Source organism: Mesocricetus auratus, unplaced genomic scaffold (genome assembly GCF_017639785.1).
Source record: "Mesocricetus auratus isolate SY011 unplaced genomic scaffold, BCM_Maur_2.0 Super-Scaffold_100004, whole genome shotgun sequence".
Taxonomy (NCBI): Eukaryota; Metazoa; Chordata; class Mammalia; order Rodentia; family Cricetidae; genus Mesocricetus; species Mesocricetus auratus.
Genome location: NW_024429189.1, coordinates 62083145 through 62099270, shown reverse-complemented (window position 1 = coordinate 62099270; position 16126 = coordinate 62083145). Strand labels below are relative to the sequence as shown.

Below are 16126 nucleotides of genomic sequence, written 5' to 3'. Positions count from 1 at the left end.
CTGGGACCCAAACTCCAGTCCTCATAATTGTGCAGCCAGCACCCTTAACTGTTGCGCTACCTCTCCCAACCCCTGCTTCCATGACCATCTTACCCTTTATAATTTCTCCTACTTAATTAAAATTAGCTTGGAAGTTTGTAGTGTGGTTTTTTTGTTTGTTTGTTTGTTTGTTTCTTTTCTAAAGCTAAATATTCTTTCTCTCTTATGTATCACATTTTCATGTGATTGTTTAAGTTGATTTACAGCTTCCTCTGATTTCTTTTCTGACTCATTTAAAAGGTGGTACCTCAATTCCAAATAGGTGAGCATCTTCCAGCTCCATGAACATGTTGTTTACTATGTTATAGTAAACAAACATTTTAAATGTACTCGATTGTTTTATGGCCTAGAAGGTTGCCTTGGTAAATATTTCATACACCAGAAAGAAACAACATCTGTTGTTAGGCAGACTAATCTAGAAATGCTGGCATACTTTGATTGATAGTGTTGTTCATGTTTTCTCTATCTTCACAAATTTTAGTCTACGTCCATAAATTACGGAGAAGCATATTAAACGTGGAGCTATAATTATGAATTTGTTTGTATCTTAGTTATGTAAATTCTGTTATTAGGTGCAGAGATCAATGAATGAAGTTGGAAACAAAGAAAGTACAGTCAACACTGTAGATCTTGGATCTTTTCTAACTTGTTAACAATTAGAAAAACATCTAACAAAACTAATTTTTAAAAATTGCAGTTAATGAGCAAGGTGTTGGTGGCGCATGCCTTTAATCCCAGCACTCGGGAGGCAGAGGCAGGTGTACCTCTGTGAGTTCAAGACCAGTCTGGTCTACAAGAGCTAGTTCCAAGACAGCCTCCAAAGCCACAGAGAAGTCTCAAAGAGCGAAAAAGCAAAACAAAGATATCAGGAGGAAAGAGAAAATAAAACCACAGTGTGTTTGGTTAAATAGGTTTTGAAAAGCTACAGCTGGGTCTGTGCAGGTGGCTCAGTGGAAAGGAGCATTTGTGGCACGAGTATGAGGACCTGCGTTCAAATCCCCAGCACAAATATAAAGCACCAGATGCGGCCATGCACACCTATAAGCCAAGTACTGTGGGGACGGAGGCCAGATTGCTTGAGGATTCTTACCTTCCATCCTAGCTTCAGGTTCTGTGAGGAACTCATCTCAAGGGAGTAAGGTTGAAAATGATGTCTTGAGAAACCTCTGGCCTCAGTGCACAGGTGTGTATACATACACTTACATAAGCATTTGTGGCGCACACACACACACACAAAGGCACACCTCCAGCTTTATATCAGTAAATTTGAAATCAAAAACTTATTTTCACCAAGAAATGCAACACAGTTGGGTGGGGGAATTTTACCAAACTTTTGGTAAATACTTCAATCCCAACAAACAGACTTTGGAACAAAAAAAAGAGAACAATTATCCAGTTACTTCCTTGAGTCAGAAGTAACCTTGAAAACAAGACTAGACACAGGGAGATGTATATAATGTATCATATGTAAAATGTAAATTAAAAACTTAATCTTATGACCATAGCAGTATAATAAGCAAACTCTTGAAAGACTGGACCCAACAATGTATTTTTTTTTTAAGATTTATATTGACCAATGTGGATTATCCAAGAAATACATAAAGTAGCAGAGCCTTAGGAAAGTCCAGAGTTGACCAAACTGAAGGAGAAGATTCTGAGAAGTAGAGCGCATTTGAGGAATCAGCCCTCATCCATGACATGAACTAATGTGGGATGAGTGGTCAGGGCCACCAAAGTCCGCATAGCAGCACTTCTGAGCTAACTCCGAAGGGGAAAAGATGAAAATCATTCTCTGGCTTCAGGGAAAAGTATGCCAACCCCCTATACCGTTTCTCAGCCTTGTATGTGTATTAGTTACTTTTCTGCAGCTGTGGTCAAACACCATGAGCAGGAGTGCCGTACAGAAGGAAGAGTTTATGTGAGCTCTCAGTTCCAAAAGGAGAGTTCATAATGCCGGGGAGGCATGACAGCAGAATGCTGCAGCAGAAAGCCCAAAGATGACTTCTCCATCCACACGCAGGGAGAGAGCAAACTACCAGTTGGGCTAGGCTCTGTTCAGAGCCCACCCCCAGTGACATTCTTACTCCAGCAAGGCTACACTATCCCCAAATAACTGGGGACCAAGAATTCAAATATGTGAACCTGTGGAGAACATGCCTCATACTAGAAACAAGCAAATAAATCAATAAAAAGAATTAATAGTATGTTATGCAGAAATAAATCTTTCTCAAAAAGGATACTGCTATCTTTGCAATACTCAGAAAATCTACAGTCAGATTTTTAGAAACATTTTTATCAGATGACTGCGTGTAAGGTTGGTAACTAACAATAAGTTCTATTTCCACTGTTGTGAAAATATGTTCATAGGATTTGGTATAAAAACAAATAAAGCTGAACCTGTGAACAGATAGTGAGAAAAGTTGAAAGACATCTTAAAAGACCTAAATAGCGTCAATGTTCTTGGGATCTATTTATATTTGTAAATATTTATATTTATGTAAACCCTGCTTACAGATTTGAAGACACACACACGATTAGCCTGTCAGTCTGACCCACAGAATCAATGCTGATAGAATGAAAATGCCAACAGAGCTTCGGAAATGAAAGCAGACCTTTCCGCCTGGTCAGATGGCACAGCAGGAGGGGTGACCTGGGTGTAAGCCTGGCATCCTGAGTTCCATCCCCAGATCCCATGGGGAAACAGGAGAGAAATATCTCCCTAAAGTTGTCCTCTGACCTCAATCCTCTGGCCATGACACACAAGTGCCATGTCATTTATTAATTCAATTTTTTGTTCTAAAAAATTAAGAAAGCAGAACTTTGAATTTCTTTTTTTCCATATATTTTTATTTAACTTTTTATGCATATCACTTTCAGTTCCCTCTCCCTCCCCTCCTCCCCCATCCCCCAATCCTCCCAATCCATCACTCCCACTCCACCCCCCCTCTGCTCCCTAGGGAGGGCAAGGGCCTCCATGAGGGATTTTCAGAGTCTGTCACATCATCCCGGGAAGGGCCCAGGTTCTTCCTCATGTGTCCAGGCTGAGAGAGCATCCCTCCACGTGGTCTGGGTTCCCAGAGTCCTTCTGTATGCCAGGAGTAAATACTGCTCCACTCTCCCTGGTCCCACAGATTGCCAAGGCCTCCTCTCTGTCACCCGGGTTCGGTGGGAGGGTGTCTGGGTCAGTCCCATGCTGGCCCTTCAGGCATCAGTCTGGGGTCCACACGTTCCCCCTTGTTTAGGTCAGCTGCCTCTGTGGGTCATCACTCTTCTTTGCAACTGGGTTCCAGGAGTTCAATTTGGCTCACAGCTGTGGGTATCTGCCTCTGCCTCCATCAGCCACTGGATGAGAGTTCTAGGATGGCATATAAGGCAGTCATCATTCTCATCATGGGAGGGCATTTAAGGTAGGCTTAGTGCCAGTTGGTATCATTCTTGTAGATCTGTGAAGATCTCACTAGTGCCAGATCTCTCCTCCAACTTATACTGGCTCCCTCTTTTCTGGTATCTCCCATCCTTTTCTCTATTCTTACTGTGGCTCAACCTTCCTGCTCTCCCATGTCCTCCTCTCCCCTCCTCTTTTCTCTCTCTCTTCCTCCCATCTCCTTCTACCCTCGCCTTCTCCCCACCCCCAATCCAATTAGGAGATCGCATAAACTAACCCTTCTCTGGTTTACCATGCATATCTCTCTTAGGGTCCTCCCTGCACCCCAGACTCTCTGGTAGTAGGGTTGTGGGCTGGCAATGCCCTGATCCATGTCTAAAATCCATATATGAGTGAGTACATACCATGCTTGTCTTTTTGTGACTGGGTTACCTCACTCAGGATGGTTTCTCCCAGTGCCATCCATTTCCCTGTAAATTTCAAGATTCCGTTTTGTTTTGTTTTTTCTGCTGAGTAACACTCCATTGTGTAAATGTACCACATGTTCTCTATCCACTCTTCATTTGAGGTGCATCTTGGTTCTTTCCAGGTTCCGGCAATTACAAATAATGCTGCTATGAACATAGTTAAGCAGATGTCCTTATTGTATGAAGGTACATCTTTGGGGTATATGCCTAAGAGTGGAATTGCTGGATCTTGTGGTAGACTGATTTCCATTTTTCTGGGGAATCTCCATATTAATCTCCAAAGTGGCTGCACAAGTTGGCATTCTCACCAGCAGTGGAGGAGTGTACCCCTTTCTCCACATCCTCTCCAGCATAAACTGTCATTAGTGTTTTTTATTTTAACCATTCTGATGGGGAGTGAGATGGTATCTCAGAGTTGTTTTGATTTGCATTTGCATTTCTCATTGAACACTTCCTCAAGTGTCTCTTGGCCATTTTGGACTCCTGTATTGAGAATTCTCTATTTAGTTCTATACCACATTTTTTAATTGGATCCTTTGGTGTTCTGGAGTCTTGCTTCTTGAGTTCTTTGTAAATTTTGGAGATCAGCTCTCTGTCAGATGTGGGGTTTGTGAATATCTTTTCCCTTTCTGTGGGCTGTCTTTTTGTCTTGTAGACTGTGTCCTTTGCCCTGCAAAAGCTCCTCAGTTTCAGGATGTCCCATTTATTAATTGTCGATCTCAGTGTCTGTGCTACTGGTGTTATGTTCAGGAAGCGGTCTCCTGAACAATCCATCCAAAAGGTACCTCCCACTTTATCGTCTATGAGATTCAATGTGGCTGGATTGATGTGAGGTCTTTAATCCATTTGGACTTAAGTTTTGTGCATGGTGATAGATATGGATCTATCTGTTGTCTTTTACATGCCAGCATCCAGTTACTACAGCACCATTTGTTGAAGATGCTTCCTTTTTTCCATTGTATAGTTTTAACTTATTTGTCAAAGATCAGATGTTCAAAGGTGTGTGGGTTGATATCAGGGTCTTCGATTCGATTCCATTGGTCTACCTGTTTATTTTTGTGCCAATACCAAGCTGTTTTCAGGACTATAGCTCTATAATAGAGCTTGAAGTCAGGGATGGTGATGCCTCTGGAGGTTCCTTTATTGTACAGGGTTGCCTTGGCTATCCTGGGTTAAGGATTGTCCTTTCGAGGTCGCTGAAGAATTGTGCTGGTATTTTGATAGGGATTGCATTGAATCTGTAGGTTGCTTTTGGTTAGATTGCCATTTTTACTAGTTGATCCTACCTATCCAAGAGGATGGGAGATCTTTCCATTTTCTGGTATCTTCTTTAATTTCTTTTTTAAGGACTCAAAGTTCTTGTTATACAGGTCTTTCACTTGTTTGGTTAGAGTTACCCCAAGATATTTTATGGTGTTTGTAGCTATTGTAAAGGGTGATGTTTCTCTAATTTCTTTCTCATCCCCTTTATTGTCTATATTTAGTAGGGCTACTGATTTTTTTTTTAGTTAATTTTGTATCCTGCCACTTTGCTAAAGGTGCTTATCAGCTGTAGGAGTTTCCTGGTAGAATTCATTGGGTTGCTTATGTAGACTATCATCTACAAACAGTGAAAGTTTGTCTTCTTCCTTTCCAATTCGAATTCCCTTGATCTCCTTTGTTGTCTTATTGCTCTAGCTAGAACTCCAAGTACAATATTGAAGAGAAATGGAGAGAGTGGACAGCCTTGTCTTGTTCCTGATCTAAGAGGAATCGCCTTTAGTTTCTCTCCATTTAGCTTGATGCTGGCTGTTGGTTTGCTGTATATAGCTTTTATTATGTTTAGGTATGTTCCTGTTATCCCTGATCTCTCCAAGACCTTTATCATGAAGGGGTGTTGAATTTTGTCAAAGGCTTTTTCATCATCTAGTGAGATGATCGTGTGGTTTTTCTTTTTCAGATTGTTTATGGTGGGTTACATTGATGGATTTTCGTATGTTGAACCATCCCTGCATCCCTGGGATGAAGCCTACTTGATCATGGTGTATGATTTTCTGATATGTTCTTGGATTCAATTTACCAGTATTTTATTGAGTATTTTTGCATCAATGTTCACGAGGGAGATTGGTCTGTAATTCCCTATCTTGGTTGTGTCTTTGTATGGTTTGGCTACTAATGTAATTGTAGCCTTGTAAAAAAAAATTTGGCAGTGATCCTTCTGCTTCTATTGTGTGGAACAATTTGAAGAGTGTTGGTATTAGCTCTTCCTTGAATTTTTGGTAGAATTCTGCACTGAAACCATCTGGCCCTGGACTTTTCTTGGTTGGAAGACTTTTTATGGCTGCTTCTATTTCTTTAGGGTATATAGATCTGTTTAAATTGTTGATCTCTTCTTGATTTAATTTTAGTAAGTGGTATCTATCCAGAAAATCATCCATTTCCTTTAGATTTTCCAATTTAGTGGAGTACAGATTTTCAAAGTATGACCTGATGATTCTTTGCTTTACCCCAGTGTCTGTTGTTATGTCCGCTTTTTCATTTCTGATTTTGTTAATTAGCATGTTCTCTCTCTGTCTGTTAGTTAGGTTTGATAAAGGTTTGCCTATCTTGTTGATTTTCTCAAAAAAACAACTCTTTGTTTCATTGATTCTTTGTATTGTTTTCTTTGTTTCTACTTTATTGATTTCAGCTCTCAGTTTGATTATTTCCTGGAGTGTACTCCTCCTGGTGAGTTTGCTTCTTTTTGTTCTAGAGCTTTCAGGTGTTCTGTTAATTCTCTAGTGTGGCAATTCTTAGTTCTACTGATGCTCAAAGAAATGGAAACTAAGATCCCAGTTAAGGACCATTTTACAGCCATGATAGGCTCAGAACTGGATCATATACCTCATTCGAAGCGCCCTTTTGATCCACATTAATGGAATTGTAAGTTGATAAGTGTGTAGGAAGCAATGTAGAATTCTCATGGGTTTTTGACCATCTGCCTGTCCTGTCACCCAGCACTTCTGGCAAATATCTGCTCTTGGCCACAGGAACTCTCCACATGTGTTTGTGCATAGGATAGTAAAGCAGGAAGCCACTCAAGTTCCCATCTATAGAAATTAATGCATACACTGTAGTAAGTTCCCAGTGTCATTTAATTGTACAGTGAAGAAAGTGAATGAGACAGAAATACATAGGACCACATGGATGGGATTCTATGTGTGATAAAGGCAACATCTCATTACAAGACATGACTTTTTCTTTTAATACTGTTGAAACTTAGTGGCCATCTAGGAAAATACTAAGTTGGATAAATATTTTATGCCAGGTTAACTTTTGAATGAATCAAATGTGAAAATGAAATTGTTTCTTGGGAACAAAAACGCAGTAAAGTTCTTGATCATCTTGGAGTAAAAGCAACCTTCCTAACTATAGCCAGAAATCCAGAAGGCATTGCAGATAAATGAGTAAGCCAAATAAGAACCTGTGTCCTATGAGGTACTGGGAGTCCAAAGGCAGCCTTCATCCTGAGGTGCCTGTCAGGGAACTCCTAGCTCATGAAGTACTCTTTGCAGGAAACATGTCGAAGACCTCAGAAAAGTTAACAGAAATAGTCTGAAAAGGGGGAACTACTGACAGGAAACAGTAGTCAGTGCTGTTCGTAAGTGGGGAAATGCAAACAAAAAGTAGAGTTAACCCTTGTCAGGTCAGCTGTTTCTGGGGTTAAACCAGCCCAGTCTTGGTCATCAGTCCTCCCTCTCTGTTACTGGCTTTCTTGAGTTCAGCTCAGTGCTTAGCCATGAGAGTCTGCCTCTGCTTCCATCAGCCACTGAATGAAGGTTCTGTTTCCCAGACTCTCTGGCCATGGGATTGTGGGCTGGCACTCCCCAGATCTATGTCTAAAATCCATATATGAGAGAGTACATGCCATGTTTCTCTTTTTGTGACTGCATTACCTCACTCTGGATGGTTTCTTCTAGTGTCATCCATTTGCCTGAAAATCTCAGGATTCCATTGTTTTTTTCTGCTGAATAGTACTCCATTGTGTAAATGTACCACATTGTCTCTATCCACTCTTCGGTTGAAGGGCTTCTAGGTTGCTTCCAGGTTCTGGCTATTACAAATAATGCTGCTATGAACATAGTGGAACAGACATCCTTGTTGTATGAATGAGAATCTTTTGGATATATGCCTAAGAGTGGAGTTGCTGGGTCTTGTGGTAAGTTCCTTCCCATTTTTCTGAGGAATCTCCATACTGATTTCCAAAGTGGCTGAACAAGTTGACACTCCCACCAGCAATGGAGGAGTGCTCCCCCTTCACCACATCCTCTCCAGCATAAATTGTCATTGGTGTTTTTGATTTTAGCCAGTCTGACAGGAGTGAGATGGTATCTCAGTTGTTTTGATTTGCATTTCCCGGATGGCTAAGGATGTTGGGCACTTTCTCAAGCGCCAGCACCTCTTAATCATGGCAACATTGGGTGTGTGGTCGAGGGGACTCCACTTAATCCACCATTGCTTTGCAGAATCAAACTTCATGGGTCCTATCCAGCATGGCAGCCCTCTACTGGAGAGTGAAAGGTCAGGGGAAAAAAGCCATCGACTGCCTGCGCCAGGCCCTGCACTATGCCCCCCACCAGATGAAGGTGAGTGAGGGGGTGAGGGGTGTCTGTACCCCACACCAGAGGAAGGTGAGTAAGGGGTGAGTGGGTGTCTACACCCCACACCAGAGGAAGGCAAGGGAAGGGGTGAGGGGTGTCTATATCCCCCCACCAGATGAAGGTGAGGGAGGGGTGAGTGGGTGTCTACACCCCACACCAGAGGAAGGCAAGGGAAGGGGTGAGGGGTGTCTATATCCCCCACCAGATGAAGGTGAGGGAGGGGGTGAGCGGGTGTCTACACCCCCCACCAGAGGAAGGTGAGGGAGGGGGTGAGCGGGTGTCTACACCCCCCACCAGAGGAAGGTGAGGGAGGGGGTGAGCGGGTGTCTACACCCCCCACCAGAGGAAGGTGAGGGAGGGGGTGAGCGGGTGTCTACACCCCCCACCAGAGGAAGGTGAGGGAGGGGGTGAGCGGGTGTCTATATCCCCCCACCAGATGAAGGTGAGGGAGGGGGTGAGCGGGTGTCTACACCCCCCACCAGATGAAGGTGAGGGAAGGTCTGTGTGTGTTCCTCTCTGATGGCCAGTGGCTTATGCTGTTTTCACCTAGGCCCCCTCACGCTCAGCCAGTGCGAAAGTGCTGCACTGAGGACATGTAGTGGTGGTCTGTGGCTCTCCCTGCCTCACAGAGTTGGAGCATAAAGGAAGCTCTGAGATCATGCTGACATTCTGTCCCCTCACACCTCTCCTATTGTACTGGAGAGCCACTCCTCTGGCTGAGCAGGCCCCCTGCCTGGGAGTCTTTCTGGAGCTAGCTCATCCCCTGTGGATTTGAGATGCTCCTAAATGCTTCTCTTCCTATCCCTTTGTGCAGATTAGTAAATTCCCAGTCTCCTCCTACCTGCACAACATGCTAACTGTAGATCTTTCCATAGCACTCAGTGTTGTTACAGTAGCTGAGGGTATGACTGGTTATAGCGGACTTTCCTAGTTCTGCATCACTCTAGATGCCCTACCTTGTAGAACTGTGTCTACTTTCAGATGGTTCCCAGGCTGGCAAAAGAGCCGCTTCACCAAGAGCAGGCAGCTCTGAGTTCTAAGCCCAGCTGTGCTTTGCACTAACCTTCTGACCTTGGGCCAGATGTTGAATAGTGCTCTCATCTAAGGACATACACTTCTGCAGTTGTCCAGTGAGGACAGAGACGGGTCCCTTTTTGTTGTTTGTCCATGTCTCCCATAGAACCCAGCACAGTGTGTGACAACCATGCTCACATGGCGTGTTTAAAGGGGAAGGATCTGTGGGGATTGGCGTCACTAGTTGTTCAGTCTGCCCTTCTGTACTTCACACAGTGGGCAGCAGACACGGAAGACAGTAAGGCATTTAGCTGTGCGGGTCAGAGAGCCTCTGCACACCTGCTGGTCTTGCATGGGGTGTGAAGACTGCCACAATGGTTAGGGGGAGTTCCCCCAGTCACCACAGACGCAGACAGCTGGACCTGGCCTGTGGGCACGTCAACCAACTGCTACAAATGGCACACTAGCCCTTGCTCCATAGGAGAGCGTTTGCCTAGCACATGCAAGCTCACTGTCTTGTCAGTGCTCCTCTCAGACTGTGGCCAGGTGTCTGACTGTGGACTTCGTGTTCACAATCTGCAGTGACAAGAGAGTATGTTCCTGTGGAAGTCACTCCCGAGGTTCACCTCCATTGTCTGTTAGTTGTCTTTGCTTTCCGAAGTGGGCCTGTAACCCAGTAGAAGAGCGTTAATAATAATTACTATTGTTTTTATTATTAATGCTTTTGATGGAAGGCCTTGTCAATGAAAGGGTTTTGTTGGGCTTTCTTCTGGCACAGCTCCTGCTTTGCTCTTCATTTGGAGCAAACAGCAGCCTGGCCCTGTGTACTTCCGTGTCACGCTGTCAACTCCCAGGAGCAGGACTGTATTCTACATGCCTGGAAAGGTCAGGAGGGAAGCTCACTTACCTCTCTCCTCCTCCTCCAGGATGTGCCCCTAATCAGCCTGGCCAACATCCTGCACAATGCCAAGCTCTGGAATGATGCCGTCATAGTGGCCACCATGGCTGTGGAGATCGCGCCACACTTCGCCGTGAACCACTTCACTCTGGGCAACGTCTATGTGGCAATGGTGAGACTGGGGTGTAAGCTAGCTCACTTCTGATACAGGTGCATCTTGACTCCAAAGCTTTCTTTAAGTGTGTCACTGGGCTTCAGTTCCCCACAAGTTATCTCCAAGATTATCGGCTACACCAACATAATGTTTATCCACAGGGTGTGAGAGGTTGGGTTGGGTTATTGTTGTTTGGGGGGGGTTGGGTTTTTTGCAGTTTTATTTTAGATTGTTTATTTTATGTGTATGACTATTTTGTCTGCATGTATTTATGTGTACCATGTGCTTGCCTAGTGTCCTCGGAGATCAGAAGAAGGCATTAGATTCTTGGGGACTAGACTTACAGACAGTTGTGAGCCACCAAATGGGTGCTGAGAAACAAACCCAGGTCCTCTAGAAGAGAAGCCAGTGATCCTGATTGTGTATCTATCTCTCTGGGCGCATGGATTGTGTTTCCTTAAATAACACATGATATACTCTAAGCATTTGCAGCTCCATGGTTCTTCACCTTGAGGGTTTTAGCATAGTAGTGTTAACAGACTGGTCTAAAACTCTTGAACTGGCACAGGTGTTTGTATTTCCCTCTAGACTCTGAGCCCCTTGGGACACAGCTGCTCTTTTCTATGTGCAGGAGCAGACTAGGTACCCAGCAAACACTCGCTGATTAACTCTAGTAGCTTCAAAGCTACTGTTCACAAGGGAAAATTGTAATGCCACTCACCAGGTTCCTCTTCTGGTCAGAAAGAGGTCTGATTTCATTAGGGGTGTGTGTGTGTGTGTGTGTGTGTGTGTGTGTGTGTGTGTGTGTACATGTGTATGTGTGATGTTGGAGATCAAACCCAGGGTCCTCCTGGCACTCACTAAGCAAGTGGTTTACCATTGAGCTCTGCAACCCCAGCCTTGATTTCAAAACTCAAAGGTCCCTGCCAAAACTGTGATGACCATATATAACATGTGAACCAGGCCATCTGCTGCCTGTGCTGTTCTCCTAACAGATAATGGAATGAGCCACGCTGGGCTGTAAGCTGTGTATATGTCATCCCTGACTTCTGAGGCATTAGTGGCTCTGGCCAGGCTGGTACCATCTCTGATTTCTGAGACATTGTGCCTCTAGCCAGGCTGGCATTGCTGAATGTGTAGCCTTCTCTGCTTCATAAAACTGGAGACTGTTTTTATCCCCAGAAAATGTGAAGTTTGCTATGAGTGAGCTAGTGTGTCTCGTTGGGTGAGAAAGCCAGTGAGGCTGTCCTGATGTCTTCTACGTACAACTAGTTCTCAGTATAGCAACCATCATTTCTAAGTGTTTTAAATGTTTGGGGAAATAGAAAGTCCTGATACTCTACAGTGGTAAGAGATGCCCAAGTTCAGTTCCATCTTGCCAGGCATGCTAGAAAATCAAAGCAGATGCCCAATGAGCATTTGCCAGGCCTCAGTCAGAGCCTTAGGAGCCTAAGGAGGGAATGTGTTAAGGCACTAGAATGGTGCCAGCCACATCTCAGGCCTTAGTGGTGGTGGCTCTTAGGGGCCACTGACACTCCAGACCAATACAGGTCAATTTTCTGCTTCCACTTAGTCTGTGGGTACAGCCACTGCTTGCCTTATGGTTGTGCCTTGGGGATAGGCTACTGTCTCTTCCCACACCTCAGCTCCCTACAGACTTAACGTCCACGTAATATCACGGAGATTGTGACTGGTCACAGGCATGTTTAGAGTCAGGTGATGCCATCCCCCTCACATTTGTTCCTTGTCCCTCACAGGAAGAGTTTGAGAAGGCCCTGGTGTGGTATGAGTCAACACTGAAGCTACAGCCAGAGTTCGTGCCTGCTAAGAACCGGATCCAGACCATCCAGTGCCACCTAATGCTGAAGAAAGGCCGGCGGTCCCCCTAGGGCCTGCTTCCTTCCCTCGGCTCTCCCAGCCACGGTCCCCCTAGGGCCTGCTTCCTTCCCTCGGCTCTCCCAGCCACGGTCCCCCTAGGACATGCCTCCCTTCCCTCGGCTCTCCCGGTCCTGAGCAGAGCCCCATCACAGTCGGTTCCCACATGGGGGTGTGTGGGAATTACCGAGGAAGACATAGCAGGACTTGGCCTGCAAGGCTGGCTTTGCTGGTTTAAGCTCCTCCTCCCCAGCTACCCTCAGAAGAGGCATCTTCAGAAACAGGGTTTCCCACACACTGTAAATACTGAGCCAGGACAGCCGGAGCTCCGCTCTGTCTTCAAAACCTCCATGCCTTCATGGCTCCTCCATGGTCCAGCCTCTTCCCTGGAGAGGCCAGAGCCACACTGCCCATTCTCTGCTTCCCGTGTAGCCTCTGTTCCTGGAATTGCAATGCCAGCTGGGGCCGGTCAGTGAGAAGCAGGGATTCTTGATGCCCCCAGCAGCTCTGCTCCCTGCCCCAGTCTCGTCCATTCCACGCTGCTATGTTACAAGCTCTCAGAGATAGTTTGCAGGGGAGGAAGGGGAAACAATTTTACAAACAAAATATTTACAACAGCAGACACTCTTAGGGTCATCTGACCTTTGTAAGTTATTTATGTTGGGGTGGGAGGGGGGCTGAGCAGGGGAGTCAGCCGTGTGCAACATCTTTATCATTTGTATTTTAATTGCAGATCGCAAGGAAACCAATACATTGAAATCCTATATAACAGGTTTATATATATATAGAATATGTGTATTTGAAGCCCTCTACAGACTGAGTCTGTGGTACTAATTCCTTGTTCGCTGTGTTCCCCGTCTTGGATTAGGCGTGACTGTCAGCCCTCTCTGTGAGGCTGGCACACCAACTCCTCAGAGGAGAGCCAGGAGCCAGGGTTGGGTGTCCCACACAGTGCCCTTTCCTTTGATCCCTGGAGAATCAGAAACTTCAACATTTTGGAATCTTTAAGGGCACATATTGAGAACAAAAATAAAAATTGTTTATGAGCAAAATCGCTTCGTGGTGTAGTTTTTTTCTTCAGATGTGAGCTAATTTGGACTCTGGTGACTCTGGCTCTGGTTGCCTAAGTTCTGGGTCATCTCACAGCAGCAAGGTGAGGAATGACACCATCCATCGCTGGTGAACAAACTTAGAGCTTGAAACATCTGACCGGAAAGCTGCACCATCAGCAGAGCTGACCGTGTGACTGGGCTTCCTGGAAAAGGAAAGGTCAGGAAGCCAGAGTCACGACTCCTCAGATGAACACTGAGCCTCAGGCCTGCCAAGGAAGTACCTCACAGAACCAAGCGGGGTGACTCTGGAATGGGGCCCACCAAGGGAGGCGTCCTACAGAGTTTCCAGAACACCATCAGGCCATCCCTGACACTGGCTCTCTGCAGACGTGCTCCAGTGAGTTGCATTTTGACCAGAAGCATGTGGAAAACAGCAAGTCCATTGGTGACTGGATATGGCAAGGCTCTGCTCAGGACTCTCCAGTGAGTCTAAGCGAGGTCCTGCCTCCCCACCTCACCATAGGAACCTCCAACAAATGCTTGTTGGCTCTTGACGCTCACAGTGAACTGGGTCTGCTGCATAATTCTTTGCGTTCCCACAAGTGTCTAGAGTCGCGTAGCCATGATAGCAGTCAGAACATAAGCCTCCACTGTGAGCTGGGGGTTGTGGCTCGGTGAAAGAGCACTTGCCTCACATGTGTGAAGCCCTGGGTTTGATCCCTCACATCACAAAAAATAGTAGCATTAAACTTTCTACCACCCACAAAGACTGGTGCTTTTTAGCCAAACCACCTCTGCCCTCAACCCTCAGCAACCATCGGCCTTCCCTCTGTCCCTGCAGTCGCACCGTTTCCACAGTGCTATAGAAATAGAATTACACAGTTGTTTCCACCCAGGTCGTCAGTTCCTCGAGATCTTCTCTTGTGCCCACTTAATTCTACTGTTTTTCTGGGGCATGCTTCACTGGATGTCATCATGTATCATTCACCACCCTGCACTGAAAAGAGCCCAGCCTCTTGTCTCCTGTCAGGAGCTCGGCTCCTAAGTCTAATCTGTATCCTCTATTCTCACAAGAGGCCCAGAACTAAGTAGTTGCTCAAAACTATTGAATTAGTGTTGAAAAGACCAAATAGTAAATGCTGCAGGAATCATGACACAGAGACTTGTTACCAGTTATGAGTGCTCTACCTTAGCTTACTTAGGCTTGCTTTGCTAGCTCTTATAACTTAACCTGTTTCTCTCATCTACGGTTTGCCTCTGGCCTTTTTACCTTCCTTTCCTTCTGTGTACCCTATTTCACTGCTTCTTGTGTCTGGCTGGCTGGCAGCTGGCTGGCTTCTGGCCTCAGGCATGTCCTTTCGTTTTCCCTTGTTCTCTCCTCTCTTTCTTCTCTCAAGTCTAAACTTCTCCTATTTATTCTCTCTGCCCATCAGTCCTGCCTGTCCCTCTTCTGCCTAGCTACTGACCATTCAGCTTTTTATTAGACCAATCAGGTGCCTTAGGCAGGCAAGGTAAAACAGCAAAACATCTTTTCTATACAAATGCAGCACAAACAAAAGTAACGCATCAGTTGCATCATTATCAAAGGCAGCAGAAACAAAGGTAGCACACCTTCACATAGTTCAAGCAGCTTTCTGAAGCATAAGCAAAGGTAGCACATTTTCGACTAGTTAAAACAATACTCCAAGCATTAGAGTGACATCAGGGAGAAGAGACACCAGGGGACAGGAGCTAGAAAGGACAGGGGAGGCTAAATCAACAAGCACAGCAAAGGTTTGAGAAAGCTGCTGGCCACCCACTAGGTCCTGCCTGACAATGCATAGCTCCTGACCCAGGTAAGCCACATATTAAGCTGTGGATAGGTGTTAGTTCTTGTTAACACAGGCCTTCCTTCACTCTGCCAGTAGGCTTTTCCCCAGTTCTAGAAATAACATTTGCCTTCCTGCTAATCCTGATTCTGAAGTGTGACTTTAACATGGGAAGTGGGACATGCTCCAAAAGCGCCCCCAGTAGAAACTCCTAGGGAAGTGTTTAAGGTTTTCAAATTGACGGATTTCTTCCATTCTTTTTTCCAATTTACTAAGTCTCTCTTCAACTGTATCTAGTCTACCAGCTTATCCTATCTATGGTTGTTATTTCACATCACTTTTTGCACTGAAAAGATTTCCAGTTAGTTCTTTGTACTATATCCACCAGATTGTATTATATAATCTCTCATTTTGTGGGACCTTTTAGCCACTTGAACAGTTTCAGCATCCTTGTGTTTCAAATTGGTCTGTTTCTTGTCCATTCGGCATGAGTTCTTCTCTTGTCTGTTGAATATAGGTTTTATAAGATAAAGAATCTATGCAAACTGACTTGCTTTCGTTGACCCACTACTCTCCCTATTCCTCCTCCCCAGACATACCTCCTGACAGTAATAAAACTCATACTCATGAGTCTGCCTCAGATACCTGTATTCACTATTGTCTTTGCCTACAATACTCATCTAAATAACTACTTGGCTCATCTCATCATTTTATTTCTCTGTGATCCTTCTAGGTCATGTATAATTTAAGATAAGGAATTGGTATATGTGATTGTGGACATTCCGAAGTCCCATGATCTGTTCTCTGCAAGCTAG

The 16126-nt window shown here is 44.9% G+C and overlaps 1 protein-coding gene across 4 annotated transcripts in view; it reads left to right on the top strand.

Annotated features, from left to right (window-relative positions):
- The window catches only part of Ttc17 (tetratricopeptide repeat domain 17), a 105747-nt gene extending 92244 nt beyond the window's left edge, over positions 1-13503 (top strand). For all 4 annotated transcript variants that reach the window (XM_005064886.4, XM_040745909.1, XM_040745907.1 and 1 more), the window contains 3 exons: positions 8376-8495; positions 10451-10594; positions 12334-13503. In XM_005064886.4, the coding sequence (XP_005064943.1) occupies positions 8376-8495; positions 10451-10594; positions 12334-12465 (396 nt within the window). In that variant the 3' untranslated portion in view covers positions 12466-13503. The remainder of the gene's footprint in view (positions 1-8375; positions 8496-10450; positions 10595-12333) is intronic.
- The last annotated feature ends 2623 nt before the right edge of the window (positions 13504-16126 follow it).